At 42.7% G+C, this 15,857-nt stretch overlaps 1 protein-coding gene across 1 annotated transcript; it reads right to left on the bottom strand.

Moving 5' to 3' along the window:
* Positions 1-5,227: 5,227 nt before the first annotated feature.
* On the bottom strand, positions 5,228-15,018 carry amd1 (adenosylmethionine decarboxylase 1). Its single transcript, XM_079179870.1, has 9 exons — positions 14,819-15,018; positions 9,043-9,129; positions 8,395-8,521; positions 7,996-8,098; positions 7,245-7,287; positions 6,743-6,887; positions 6,568-6,660; positions 6,317-6,472; positions 5,228-6,169 (listed from the first exon to the last, which is right to left on the bottom strand). Exons 1-9 carry the CDS (start codon positions 14,929-14,931, stop codon positions 6,026-6,028), a joined length of 1,011 nt encoding a protein of 336 aa, XP_079035996.1. The 5' UTR covers positions 14,932-15,018; the 3' UTR covers positions 5,228-6,025.
* Positions 15,019-15,857: the final 839 nt, after the last annotated feature.

Here is a 15,857-nt window from a genome sequence, read left to right as displayed (position 1 = left end):
CTGAATACGTTCAACTGTTACTCCTCTCAGTCTCACAGTTTTGTTAATGGGGACTATGCTAATACTTGTTTATGTTTGAATGCTGATTTATGGAGTTTTTATTTCATTTCTATTTACAGTGAATTTGGAAAATGGAACATTTTGATTAGGTGCTCCTCTTGTGTTACAAGAGCAAAGTCCTCCATGTGGCCTTTGATAAGAAAAGACGATAGCAAAAAAAAAATGCACTAAAGAAACACCATCCCACGTGTTGTACACACAGTACACATGTTTGTGCCAGTACTGCATTTGTAAGGGTCAATAGTAATCCGAATAGTATTCAGATTAGATTACTATTTTTTTTCCGTTACTGATTACAAGAAATGTCATGTAATTTGTCAGCAACTGACTACATTTCAAAGCAAATCAAACCCAAACCTGTGTATATAAAAGCATGTCATATAATATCTGTTAAAGGGCAGTAAAACATGTTCCCTTTAAGGTGGAATCATTGATGACATTTATTTCAATGTGGAATTTATGTCTTTGTATTTTCTCTCGGGTTGTATCGATTCATTTTTTCTTTCTATCAAAGCCACTTTTGGCGGACCCCTCTTTATTCTGTGTCTGAGGAAAACCTTGTGATTTTTTTAAATGAGCCCCTGACACTACATTTCATTGAAAGCAGCTCGTGGCTCTGCACTCTAAAGGTAAAACTCTCTGTCCACCAGGTGGTAGCATGTCCACATACATATACCTGTAAGTGAGTTGTCACAGTGATGTCAGGATTCACTCTATAGGACTTAGGAACAGTGTGGTAGTGAGGTGAAATAGTGGGATATAAACAAACCTAAAAATGACCTGACAGCTGTTTGATGGTGACGCCAACATTCGTGTTTTGGTGGGGGTTTCTGTTTTTTGGCCCTGAGGTGATCAGAATCAGAATCCGGTCTTTTGCCATGTAGGTTTTCACATACAATGAACTTGCTTTGGTGCACAGTAGGAGAAAACTCAAGGAACATTTAACAAACCACAATAAAACATTGAAGAAAATACCATAAAAATATGTAGGATACATGAGTTTTTTTAATGATTGAGTGCTTTTCTCTCCACTTCCAACAAGTGTACAGAGCACGATGCATCGACTTTGGTTCTTTTTGAGGGAGGAGCTCAGGTGAGGCACAGGTGTATTGATCTTATTGACATTTGGTTTAGCAAGTACTGGCAGTAATGGAAAGGAACTGGGTACGTTTGCTCAAGTGCTGTTCTTCAGTACAAGTTTGGAGTACTCATACTTTCGTTTCATGCTACTTTATACTTTTTCTCCACTACATTTCAGTAGCATATATTATTTTACTACACATATTTGACAGCTGAACCTACTAAATTTAGTTTGTAATCATTTAAGTGATTACAAATATAAAATATGAAATACATGAGTCACCTCCTTTAATGGGACTAAATTGTCAAAATTGTGTAGATGGAGATCCCCTGTGTGTAGTGGAGAGGTTTCAGGTGATTGTGATATAGTATAGTAAAGTATAATGTAGTATAGTATTAGCATAGTATAGTGTAGTGTAGTATAGTGTAGTATAGTAAATGATATAATAGGGTAGAGTAGAATAGAATAGGATAGTAAAGTATAGCATAGTATAGTATGTAATAGTTAAGTATAGTATAGTATAGTATACAGTAACACATCTGTATGTAGAGGGTCCAGATTTTGGTCAATCAGTATTGGGGCTGATATCTACTTTACTGTACTTTTAATCGGTAGACATTTTAAAGTAGGACTTTTACATTAATATACTTGGCAATATTCTTTAGGGAAAGGATGTGAAAACTTTTTCCATCACTGGTTAAACCGAATGGAAAGCGTTTGACAGCGCTATAAATCTGCCCAGAGCAGGAGGACAACAGAGACACATGACGAGTCTCAGACCGGAGCTTTATTGGAGACGAATAAATGACACCACAGTGCTGCGTATACATTACAAGAAGAGAAACAACTTCTACAAACACATCTTCAAATGCTAATCAACCTTGCCTTCTTTTCCAGGTGTTTGGAAGAAAGCTAGGAAACAACTTTCAGTGTTATCGAGACATGTTATAGAAAATTTACAATTGAAAAGAAAATGGGACCAGCTGTGTGACCTCTGTGACCAGAGGAACTACAGATCTTTAGCTTCTAGATGAATGAGATAAAACATGATTCTGGGCAAAACCTGTGTTTAATATACAAATATGTCAAAAAATAAAAATAAATAAAAAAAAAAGTAGAGCTTTTTGCTTTTATTCCCCATGGAGAGCTGTGTGATTGAATTTATTCTAACCTCTGCCATGTTGATCAGATGATTCCACAACTGACTCTGGTACAGTGAACATCACAGAAGAGGCTTCTCTGCAGTAGCCATTGCATTGTGGGAAATGTAGTGGATTTAGTTTTATATTTTGACACTAACTACAGACTATATTTCTCAGTTTCTGCTGCTTTAATTTTGATCTGGCTTTTTAAAATCTGCCTTTCACAACTCCCTTGACTTCATTGGAGTGAAATAAATCTCTGAGGGCTATCTGGCTTTTTTCAGACAAGAACACATCTCAAATACACATTTAGGAGTTTAGTTTACCATTTTTTAAATTTGAGTCTGTAGAGTTCTCTTCAATTCACCTAAAGTTATTAGATAGTGCCTCATTTGCACATTAAACGTAACATTTCAGAAAACATGCAATACTAATAATTTCCTCAAAGTGAGTAATCAACTGGAGACGTTTCATGGTGAAATCTACCAGTTATTTCTGTTTTCACCCAGCAATGTGTCCCCTTTAGAGGAAATGAATTAACATGTCAATAATTCTACGTTTCTATTATTCAATATGCAAGCAGACTTTGTATCAACGGGCTCTTGCATTTGAAGGAGCATTTCGGATTCTCTTTCCTCAAAAAAGACGACCTTCGCTTTTCAATAAAGAACACGGCCAGTTGCACAGATAAGCATCTTTTTTTTATTGAAGCATCAAGCTCGTAGCACAGATATATTTAGCACATCTTGACCATTCAAAGAACAGCAAAAGAAAGAATTAGAACAGCAAAGTTTCTCCTTCAGTACATCCTGCAACTGCACCCCCTTCTGACCCAAGGGGGGGGGGGGGGGGGGGGGCTTTCACTCTCCCTTCCTCTGGAGAGACGATTCACAGAGCAAGGGGGAGTGAAAGTGAAAACACACACACACACACACACACACACACACACACACACACACACACACACACACACACACACACACACACACACACACACACACACACACACACACACACACACACACACACACACACACACACACACACACACACACACACACACACACACACACACACACACACAAATTAACATGAGTGAGTCAGCTTTGAAAAGGTCATCCCGTGACTTCAGAACAAACTGGTGTAACGGAAAAAACATTTGGACAAAAAAAAAAAAAAGAAAAAAAGGGGGAAGAGAAAAAAAATTAACAAAGAGATTGGTCCGCAGCAAAAAATACAAAATATATATTTTTTGTATAAAATTCTATTACCATTCAACTGCAAGAAAATGCATTTTGAGTTCACTGTATAAAAATAAAATAAAACAATAGCATACTGATCCACACCAACGAGGCTAAAATGTACTTCATCCAATAACAGTTAGCTTTAAACTGCTTCGCGTAATCTTGAGCAGTTTTAACATGTGACTTTAAAAAAAAAAAAAGGAACCAGTAACGGCCATGGCGGATCACCTCAAGTCACTTGACAGCAAGTTGAGACCAAGTCATGTTACAACAGAGACTGGCTGTCAGAAAAAGAATGAAACCAACTCTCAAAAGAAAAACTCTTCATCTACTTCATCTACTGGTCCAACTGGTTCACAGAGCGCCTCGGTGATGGAGGCACTGCCACGGAAGTTGATGCAACCGTATGCACGAGCCTTCAAGAACAATGACTGCGTTGAGTCCTGAGAGCAGGTTAAAGGCCCCCCCCGCCGTGTCGTCGTGGTCCGGCTCAAGGTTCAAAAGCGCATTCTCTGGCAGGAGAAGCGTCGTGAACGGCACGGACCCCAACGCCAGACGAAGAGGCTTAAAAAGATAACTAGTAAGAAACCTGAACCTGCCTTCAGCACTCGTCCGCAACTTAAATAAAACTTAGGGGAAGAAAAAAAAATAAAAGTCCATGCGTTTTCCAAAACGCATCAGGATACGCCTTCAGCTGGTAAAAAACTAACTAAAACCGAGGAGGGAGGTGAAGCACACAGACCTACTGACGAAGAGGAGGAAGAGACGGTGCTACGCTACACTGTCAAGCAACACGGCAATAGTAGTCACATGCACCATAGTGTCACAGGATTTCCCCCCCTCAATGGACAAAAAGGGCGTCGATCCAAATAAAAACAAAACTGCTAGGGGTGTCACATTTTGACCAACTCACTGCAAAAAAAAAAAGAAAAAAATGTCTGGGCACAATAAATGTAATTAAATGGCAGCTTATGCAGCGGTTACATGTGGAATGATCCGGGATCACCCTGGCATGCTCAGACCGGCGGGCGTCTATTGTGCACGTACAGAATTCTGTATGGGGGGGGGGGGGGGCGGAAAGAGACAGAGGATGGATATTATATGTGAAACGCTTTGCTGGGCTAACTAAGCAAAAAGTGTCCGATTCGTTAGTCCTGTCCCCCCCCATTCAGAGCGGCCGCGGTCTCGTCACGGTTCTGGGGGGGGGGGTGGGCAGACATGCTGCGAGCCGCACAATGGTTGGTCAGCAGAGGGCATTGTGCGCGCTGTGTGAGGGAGGTGGAGAAGGAGGGGGGTGGGTGTGCTCTACTGGAGTGGTACATTCAGCTCAAACCCGGTCCAGGCTTTTCTCTGGGTATGTATACATTCGAAAGATGGGGGGGTGGGGGGTGCTACATTCAGTTTGAACATTTCATGTGAATGTGGAAACTAGAGTGCTGAATATGGCTGTAGGGAAGATATGGGGGGGGGGGGGGCTAAGACCCAGAGGCTTCCTATAGATACAGCATGCTGTAAAAAAGAAAAAGAAAAAAGAAGCCAGGGTGAAACAAAGTGCGCATGTCTTGAATGATTAATACACTTACATTTTCCAAGCTTTTAAAAGCCTGTCTATTTCGGGGGGGGGGGGGGGGGCACACACGGACTACATGATTGATTGTCTGTTTCTAAGTAGGAGCACAAAATAAGTGAACGCTGGTGGGAGTAGGCATTAAAAAAAAAAGCCCAGCAAAGCGGAACGACTTTTTTGTTTTGTTTCTTTCCCATTAGTGCACTTTGATATTCGACCAAATGAGAACCTTTTATCCAACAGTGCGACATGAAACAGCAAGTATGGCGATCGAAGGGACTCGAACGTGTCCCGACAAAGCGACGACGATTAGAACGGCCAAAAGCTTACCCAACTTATACATTCAATCAGACTTCAGACAAAAAGAAAGAAAACAAAACAAAAAAGGTCGGCCTTCTGTTCTTTTTTCGTACCGTGAGCAAACAGGCTTTTAAAGTGCACTCAAAAACACTGGTCGTGATTCATAAATAAATAGATGAGCGAATCAGGTTGGTTTGGTCGAATTTAGAAATTGGGGGGGGGGGGGGCGCGCCGATCTGAGCGTGCCAGGGGACCCGGCCTAGTGCGGGCGGAAGCCTTGTCTGTGGGGGATGAGGGGGGACACCTGCAGGAGCGTGTTCAATTCCTCTACATGCACCTCAAGAGCACGGCAAGAGTGGGCTAGAATATCGAAACGGGGAGAAGAGCTTTCATGCAAGAGATCTAAGTCACGGGAACAACAATGCAAACAACTCAAGCTGGAGGTTAAGCCGGGGCTCGCCGCCGCGTCAGCACCGGGAGGTCCTGAAGGGCGGCGGCGGCAGAGGGCGGGGAGGGGGAGAAAGGAGGAGGAAGACGACAAGCTCTCTACTGGGGGGAGAAGCCGGCCCCAGGAGCGCAGTGGCCCCGAGTGGCCACCTTTCTTTTTACGCCTCTTCTTCATCCTCGACCCTCAGCTCTGCTGGTTCTGCTGGCGGCTCTTGGCGTAGCTTGTGAAGACGAAATTGTACTCGTTAAATTGAGCCAGCTGGCGGTCGAGGCGCTTGTAGCCATCCACTTTCTGGGCGGGAGAAAAGACGCTGCGACATTTGGAGCTCTGCGTGGGCACAAAAACAAAAACAAACAAACAAACAAACAAACAAACAAACAAACAAACAAACTTTTTACTTCGTGGCAACTTTAATTTAAATCCCTCAATGAAAGCAGGCTTGTATTTAAAAGAACAAACAACACCACCACTTACCTGATTGACAAAAAGCGTCGTCACGAACTTTCCCGGTTTGAACACCTCCACCACCTTGCTGACCAGATCGTCGTACGCCGTCTGGGAGAGGTTGGTTTCGAAGCTGACGTAGGAGAACTCCGGCTCCGGGGTGATGTGGATGGTCCAGTAAGTTCCCTGGAGAGGACGGCGCAAGCAGAGAGAGCCACATTACAGAGACGTTTGAGCGGTTTGGTGCGGCGAAGGCGACGGGAACTCGAGAGACCACTCACGTCAGTCTTCATTCCATTCATTGAGTATCCACATGGGTTGAACATTGTGGCATCGATCACAGAACCTGGTATCAGGTCACGAATTCCACTCATCTGCAACAAAAAAAACACGTCTATAACTGTTTCTGTCACAGCTCCGGAGGGCTTGTGTGTGTGACGGTAAGGATCTACTTACACGAGTGACATCACTTGCAGAAACACCATCTTTCATATAGAACTGGTCCATAATGGCTGGATCGAGGTCGCTCATCAGAACTTCCAGCGTCTGATCCGCATGCTTGTTCTCCCAGTACTCTGGTAAGTCCAGGGTAAACAGGTACCTGCAGACAGCGAAAGCTTCTTCAGTTCCTTACGCATTATAATCAAAAACGTAAATGCTATAATTACAGTCAGTCAGTCCCCCCCCCCCCCCCCCCCAGTGGAGTCTTGTGGCTTTGAAGACAGCTATTTAATGGCGTCAGTTCCCCATCTGAAAGAGCTTTCTGGCGCAAAGTTAAAGCCGTGAAAATATTGTAAATATAGCATACACTAAAGCTAATATTAATAAATGATATTACTCTCTTCCAAGCCGCAGACTCCATTGACAAAAATATTTCACCTCACAGAACACAGGTTAGCAACACTGGGTGGACAACACATGAAGTTTGAACCAGAGCGGGAAACTGTGTGGAGCTTACCAGCAGTCACAGTTCAAACGTCCCATACAGTAGGCTGCACCATCTGGAAGAAAGAAAAGGGGTTTGTTTTACAGAAGTTGGTCTTATGATGGCCGTAGTCGACACAATCTCAAATATGGGATTGCATGCAGCTTCTTTTGCATTTCTTTGGCACAGGGCAGCTTCTTCAGCCTGCCTGTTTTCCACCACAACAGATATAGGGTAGCATTGAGAAATCATTTTAAAGGAATCAGTAAGACATTTTTATTTTGATTGTGGTTACTGGTTCCTTAACAACTGAAATGCAAGTCTGGGCAAGGTTGTACGACATGAATGGATTTCACAACAGTAGTGATCTGCATCTGCGTCACTGTGGGGCGAGGGAAGGATTTACAGACTGCAGCAACAGTCTGCTTTAATGTTAGACAACTGTGAGTCAATTTTCAGGGATACAGTATATGAAATGAATGAATACAATTATTATTAAATAAGAAATGAATTTACAGGTTCCATAAACTTTATAAAGTGAATTGTGAATATGAATTTTGTAGCCATTATGTAAAAAAAGAGAAAGATTTAGTGGCTGGCTAGTTAGCCATCTACCTAACCAATCAAAGCACAGCAGGACGGGATTGGTGGAAACGCTCAAAGAAAAAATAAATAAAATATAGTAGAAGTGCTGTACCATTTTAGTTTCTTTAAAAAGCATGTTCAGAGCATTTTTTCAGGAGGAAAAATGGGGCCAGACTAAAAATTCTATAATGTTGCTTACTTGGGAAAATCTGGCTGAGAAAGTCCACTTCCTCCTGGAAGTTTCGATGAGGGAACTCTTGTTGGGTTGGCTTCATAAAGTTCTTGCGGGAGTAGAAGAAATTCTGCAGCAAAAAAAAAAGCATGTGAGAAAAATGTGAGAGATGAACAGCTGCAGGCATCAGGTAATAACACAATCTAATACTTTAGTACTATGTCAACACAGTTGATAAGCATTTGCCTCAGGGAAACTCTTAAAACAGACTTTAAAAACACACCAAGCAAATAAAAAAACAGTAAAATAAAGTCATCACATGTATACATTCAAACACGCCTTATAGCAACAGGATTTAGGATTTTTGCATTTCAGGCTCTGAATGAAGTGCCGTTTTTACATTTACTCAAAAAAAGGGAGGTGTACCTCGATGGCATCGAAACCGCAGTACTCCCTGGCGAGTTCCAGCAGAGGCACCAGTGCTTGCAGTAAGAGGGTGGTTCCGCATGTCTTCAAAATGAAACGTCTCTTGGAGACAAACATGCTACTCTCACTGTGGAAGCAAAAGAAGCACAACAGAGGTGTGAAACGTCTGTACTCGCCGTCTAATGGGTTATACAAAGTGATTATTCCGCTCATGTGCTGCTGCTTTCTTTAGGTTCACTGAGCTTACAGAAAAGGAGAGAGGAGCTCAAACTCGCCACATTGAGGCTTTACCACACAGGAGCAGGCATTGCAGGGCAGGTGCACTTAGACAGCGCTGTTTTACAACATGCTTGTATAAGGTAACCCCACCCAAGTATTTGTCAAATCACATCCTGTTCACTATGACAACTTGTTTTATCTGACAGACATATTTGAGTGGATGATCACTTCATTGTATGATCGTTACATCCACCTTGGATGCAATCCATACATTGAAGGCGGTGCAGCATGTGAGCGCCTGTGACCGTCTCGTCAAACGATGACAAAGTCTGCGAAAGCAAGCGGCTTACAGGTGACCGCTGTCTAATCCTGCCTGCTCAGTTGGGAAAACACAGGAGACGTACTGCATGTAACAGACCCGGCACTCACCTGAGTATATAAGCTTCCTGCTTGTCAGACTTTGTCACACTTATGATCAAACAATGCACAGTCTCCAAAAGTTTGTCCCACTCAAACCTAAAGGAAAAGAAAAAAGAGAGCGGGATGAAAAGTTAGCACTTTGACTTTAATTTACCGCACACACACACACACACACACACACACACACCTAAAAAGGTGAACCCAATGCAGAAGTGCCTTAAATCTGCATTCTTTCTAATAGCATCAGGGGGCAAGTCCTCTGGTTGCAAAAATAAGTCAGATTGTATAGAAGTCTATGAGAAATGACTACTCTCTTGATTTGTTACCTCTAAACATTGTAAACATGAGTTTATGGTCTCAATCTCTAGTTTCAAGTCTTCTTCAATACAGCATGATGTTCATTTAGTAAATTATGGTCCATTTAGAGTCAAACAGACCATAAAGCAGGGTATGCTTTAGGGCAGGGCTACCTTATGCTTGACAGGTTGCTACCAGAGCCATATATGGCATCTCTACCACATCTGCAGTCCAAATATGGTTGCAAAAAAAACTGGAAAAACAAGATGGCAACTGCCAAAATTCAGAACACGAGGCTTAAATATCACAATCCACAAACCAATGGGTTTGGTAGGTCCACTTCTTTAAAACAGTCTATGATTGCAAGCCTAATTAAGGAAAATGTTACCTTATAACCTTTGTAATTATGCTATTGCACTGATGTTACATCAAGCTGGAGGGAAACTTAGCTACATCCATGGCTTCAAAACCGCAGTCTGCAAACCAATGGGTGACATCATGACAACTACGTCCACTTCTTATATACAGTCTGATGGTTTGACCGTATCTCTGAACAAGAAAAGCACACCCACTCCTCTAGCGTAACACATGTAAAGAAAGGAAACTGAGGACACCGTGGCAAATCCTGCCACCACTCATTCTTATAAGCCTCTACTCCACCAGAAACACCAATTAAAGGAGGGAGAAAATAATAAAAACACAAGATTATGGGGGCTTCAGGTTAACCATGTGACACGAAGTGGAAGTAGTCGCTGTGATGTCACTCATTGGTTAGGGGACTGCTGTTTTGAAGCCTTGAGTTCGGCATTTTTGAAGTAGCCATCTCCGTATTTGGACACTACAGTCTTGTTTTCCTAAATTAGAAGTAACGAGAGGGAGGAGCTAAGTACAATCGAATGCTGAATAAGACCGATTTTCAGCGACCAAAATGTTACAATTAACTTTCACAAGCTGAAAACACAGTGAAAAGGGTTGAAGTTGTCAGACGAAAACTGGGACAACAACGTGGTAGCAACCTGTCAATCACGAGGTAGCCCCGCCCTAATAGCATTTACTTGAAATGGGACCATGGTTTACTAAATAAACATTCTGCATTGAAGAAGACTTGAAATCAGCGACTTATTCACAAACATCTCCCCACTTCCAGCCTGGCTGGGGACCCTGGATATTGACTAGCTACTTGTCAGTAGTGGTGTAACAGACCACTGTTGATCCGTACGGATCCCCCCCTCACTGTTCGGCACACATGTGAATTGTGGACTAATTACACAGTTTGCCTTAACTATCAGTGTGTAATAAAGTTTTACGGACATAGTTATCTGCCAATATTCAGTAAAATATGCGATCAGGACATCAGCATTTATGCTTTCTTTTCGCGGATCTCTGATAATGTTACATTGTAAACAAGCAGTCAGTGTTTAAATTGACACGAGGAGAGCTGGTAAAGTGGCTAATGGACAACGAACGAAGGTTCATTCAGTTACATTATGATGCGTTCAGGCTCTCTTCGGAGAAAAGGAGTATTGGGCGAAGGTAAATTACAACGTTATAGTGATGTGTTCACGTGTGGTCTTGTAAAATGTAGTGTTGGTGAGAAACTTGAATAAATCCAGTTGTTTGAAGGCAACATAAATAGATATTCTATTATAATTATGACCCGTTTACATTATCTCTAAGCAGCTTATTATACAGCATTAAAACTACTAATGACAAGATTTACTTTAATCAATGAAAATACAATCTTTTATTTCGTAATCATTTGAATTGTGTGCCTTTATGAAAAAAACATTTAGAATTTTTGATGGTTTCCACTGACTGGTTGAAATAATTTATGGGACGTTGGCAAAATAGCCTGGCGCCTTTAGACCAGCTGCTATAATCAAACAACAAAGGGATCTGACAATATGGATCATCAATGATCGGCAATTAGTATCCGCGGCAAAAAAACCCATCAGGGATGTCTAAAAGTTATTTGCTCCCTTTTTTCTTTGTGCTGATCAGATTTTTTTTATCCAATCCACGAGTTTTATGATCCGTTGCACCCCTACATTCTGGCCTCTGACCTTTAGGGACACCTCCGACAAATGACTGGGGGGGACAAAACCCATGTGTCAGCGCTGCAAAATGTCTTCCACGTGAATAAAGCAACACAAAGTGTCACCTGTATGTTGTGCTGCAATTAGGATGTGTCATTACCATGGTGTCTTGTTATTTAATATTAAAACTACCACGTCCAATTGTGACAACAGCAAAGCATGCAGCCTCTCCTTTCTTTTCCAGCTTCAGCGACAATTAGCTTAAAGTACAATCAAACAACACTGTGCCAGACTGATCGGCATTATAGACCCCTCAAGCATTTGACCCTTACAGAGCTTAAACCCAAAGGTGAGTGAGTTCTACGTAAATGACCCATTTTCTTGCCCTTCATCTTCTGAAATAAGTCAACATGCTGCCCCTTTATACAAACGAGAATAAAGCCGCCCCACATGTACTTTCTTTCCTACTCCTTGATGACATCAGAGCTGTTGCAACATGCTGGATCATACCAGAAGGACGACGTTACGTTACTGGAGACCTGGGTCAACTCCCATTTCAGTGTGAAATGCACACCACAAGCTATTTCTGGTCGCTCAGAAGGATCAGATTCTTGTCTCAGAGACAAGAGTATCAGAGTTTTTCCTCCATACCCCAGAGAAAGGAGGGGGGGATACATGGCGCAACAAGATGACAGATTCATGGAAGAGAGAGCGCTAGTAGCATAACTAAGTCACCTCAGATTTAAAAAAATTCAAGATGAAGTGGCCTTCAGGAGCAGTTACCGACTGCTGCAGGGCCCCGGTGGAAGGACGGCGGAGGTAATGTGAGCGCGCTCCACATTTGTGAATCGAATGCCCTTGTGGACTTATTTGGACATTGGCCGACGTCCAGCGAGAGCCTGATCCACCAGACAGCGTCCCTCTTGAGCAGTTAATCTTCCCTCTGGCTGTAAATTAACCTGAACGGCCACACACACTTTTCTTAAACCCCGACCTCTAGTGATCTGGCTAATGGTCACAAAAGTCACCTGTAGGCTGAGGCCATTTGCGTAACAATGCAGTAGCGCTGTGACAGGTGCTGTCAAGCGGTTGCAATAGGTTCGTTGCAGATGACGTCACACATGTGAGTGCTTTCCAGAGGGCAGGAAACTAGAGGCAAGTTCAATACCGCAGCAATAATGCCTCTGGTTTGCTTCAATTACGGCTGTTCCAAACGAGCAAAAAACAAGGGCTACTTTTGAGTCCCGAAAATAGTTGTAGTTAAAAAACAACAACACAGGAACAGCAACTGACATAAATCGTGAGCGGTTGGGTCCACGACCTCGGAACCAGAGTAGCATTGAACGACTGCCGTCTGTTTTTTGCCCGGGGTAGCTAGCATCGCTAAAAACAAATCCCCCGGTAGATCACCTGGCAGCTGACTAGATCATTGTTTTTAAGTGGGAGAAAGTTAGCTAGCTATCTACAGGGACATTTGTTTTTAGCAATGCTGGCTACCCACGCAAAAAAAGAAAAGACGTCATCCAATGCTACTTTGGTTCCGAGATCGTGGACCCAGCCGCTCACAAAATAGCTGAAAGTCTTTTTTGCCTCCACACCGGGCAAATCTGTGAAGTTTTGGAAAAAAATTTATATTCGCTCTTCTTCATTTTGTAGGGATGACATCCAATATGAGTTTCTATTTTCTGGCGATACCTGCTGCGCACAGGTTCAAACAACCCTTTATTTGGTCAATTGCCTCGATTACCAATTTGCGCAGTATATAGGTTCTTCCCTTCCTGCATCTGAATTGTGCGTGTCATAATAGTCACGTGATTGCAAAGAAGCTACAAGAGAATATTTTTTACTTGACTGCTTTTTAAAAACAGCCAATGGCTACAGCCAACAAGCTGTTCCCAGTAACACATCTCCAGTTGCTCTACTCCCACACCAAAGGAACAACAACTACCCTCAGTGGGCATGTTGTTAAGCACCAAACAGTGACATGGCCCGCCTTAGTAATTGCAATCCACGCACTCATGACTGACTGTTCTTGCTTTGGCACAAGCAGAGTAATAAATAAGCTGCAACAGCCTTTTTAACCATTAATTTGTCTGAATGTCCCATCGCCCGGGCCAGACATGAACACAGCCAAGTGCCTCTAAGCAAATCACAGAAGGGAGACCCTCTAACCAATCAGAGGAACTGGGAGGAGAGTGCCTACATGGCCGGGAACGTGACCAGAGCGGGGGTCTCCATGCGATGCGTCCAAAACCTACGGCTGCAGGTCTAAGGGCCGCCATGCCACTGGACTGTGTTAAGACAAACCCCAAGATAAAAATAATCAGCCATGTGCTCTCAACCCCCGCTCACCCTGTGTCTGTAATCATAGTGATCGTGTAAATTCAACCAGATCAACTATTAGTTGCAGAACAAGTACCATCTAGTTGGCACAAAGTAACATTTTTGCGACCCGAGACTTGTACGAGTGACCCGTTGGAGTGGCCAGTGTCGCCGCAAGCCGAGGCAACACGCGGTGACGGCCACATGCTTGACATCTTTAAGCGAGGCCCCCCCCTCTCGTAGTTGAATGACGCAGAACATATAAAACTCTCCATGCATTTACAACTAAACTAAAAATCACACAACGCAATCTTATCGAAGACCCATTGGACGAGGTAAATAAAGTTGCGTCGTATATATGTTAGCACTTAGATGTAGCGTTGACGTAATGTAATCAAACTGTGTCCCAACACTAATGCGGGGGCAATAAAAACGCGTGCGCACCGATAGGGGGGAATAAAAGAAGAAGAAGAAAAAAATAGGATACAACCCGCCTAATGTTGGCACTAAAGTGAGTTGACAAACAACGTGAATAAAGGGTAACGTTACAGCTTCGTTCAAACTAGTCGTGCGAGTGAGAAAAGAGCAGATGACGGCTGGATGCGTGTATGTTTTCTCCCTGGAAGTAGCCACAGTTAGCTAGCCTTAACCGTTAGCTATAAACGGGCTGCCAACTAGCTGTCAAGAGGTTTGGGTTTAACGGTTCACCAATCCTCCAACGTTTACCGCAACAGGTGAGGGAGCATGCCAACATGTTATAACTGCATTATAACGTGTTCTCCTTCGATGAAGAATGAATGACTCAGCTTGGAAGTGCCGCTGTTAAAGGGGGAGGTGGCCATTTTTGAGTGACTGCGTTAGCTAGCTCCCTGGTAGTAGCTCTGGTGTCAAAATGTGGTTCCATAGCTAGCTAGCTAGCTAGCTAAGTGAGTGAGTATGAGCTCATGACTACATTAAATACATTATTTCTGGATAAAAACAAACAAACCAAGTTATCGCGTTAAACTGGTTACATGTCACCAAATAATTGCGGGAATGAAGCAAAGCATGTGGCCGGTGTTTCAGCCAACATGTCCATGAGCTGCTGAGGACTGACGCGACACTTTGAGAGACGGTCAGAGGACACAAACCTCGGGATGGTACGGAGGTCCCCGGTTCCTTTGGTCTCATCCTGCCGAGAGAACCACACCTCCAACAGCTTCTCGGTCCCCTCGAAGAAATGTGCACCATTATCTTCCATCATGAGACAACAGACACCCAACAACAAATATTAAACTTAGGTTGTAACGTGTACAACTTGATTAATCCTTCTTCGATCCGTTATAATTTATTGAGGTACAGTCCTTTAAGCAATCCAGGTGTTGATTTTCTTGAGTTACCGTCTTCCCTTTTGCAGAGAATACCGTTAGCGAGTGCTAGCTAATATCGCCGGCCATACTGTGTAGAGCACTGAATAGAGATGGCGCTGTGAATTTATATGGTAGTCACTCCTACGTCAGCCTCGCGTTGGGCCAATCGGGTTGCCGGGCTCTGGCTTGTTATATGCGATTGGTTTAGGGCCCTGTCACTCATTGTAAAAACAGGGGTTTCCTCACGTGACGTTCTATTTATTTTCTTTACAGCCAGTGTGCAGTGGTTTTGTGCAACCAAATAGAGTAGACCAAATTACATTTAAGAGTATTATATTCACTCAACAGTAAGCGATGTTCATTTAAGACCCTATTTGAAAACGTGGGACTATTTCACCTGTTTATCGCATGAATACAGTACTATAATTCAGAGCTTCAAAATGATTGGGCACATTTCTATGTACACATGTGCTTATCTGACTTGTGTTTGCTTGTATACATGTACAATGCATGTCTGAATATGTTATTACTGCCATGTACCGTTGCACGACCGTAATGCATTAATTTATTGTTTGTACTGTTGACATTTACAAATACACAATGTTGTTGTTTTCACATGTGAATATAGTATTACCACACATAGAACAGACATACCTGTTGTAAAATTGAAGTTGAAGAAAATACAGAATGTGAATTTGGGATAATGTGTATTGTGTATTATATAGTCCATTGTAACTGCACACGTCCACAAGTAACTCTATTTAGCAACTAAATAAAAAAATACTTTTGTGATGGATCTTGCGTTGGAAATTGTCATTCA

The sequence above is a fragment of the Pholis gunnellus genome (genome assembly GCF_910591455.1).
Source record: "Pholis gunnellus genome assembly, chromosome: 19".
Lineage (NCBI taxonomy): Eukaryota > Metazoa > Chordata > Actinopteri > Perciformes > Pholidae > Pholis > Pholis gunnellus.
Note: the sequence above shows the minus strand (reverse complement) of the source record. Positions and strands in the feature narration are given on the sequence as shown.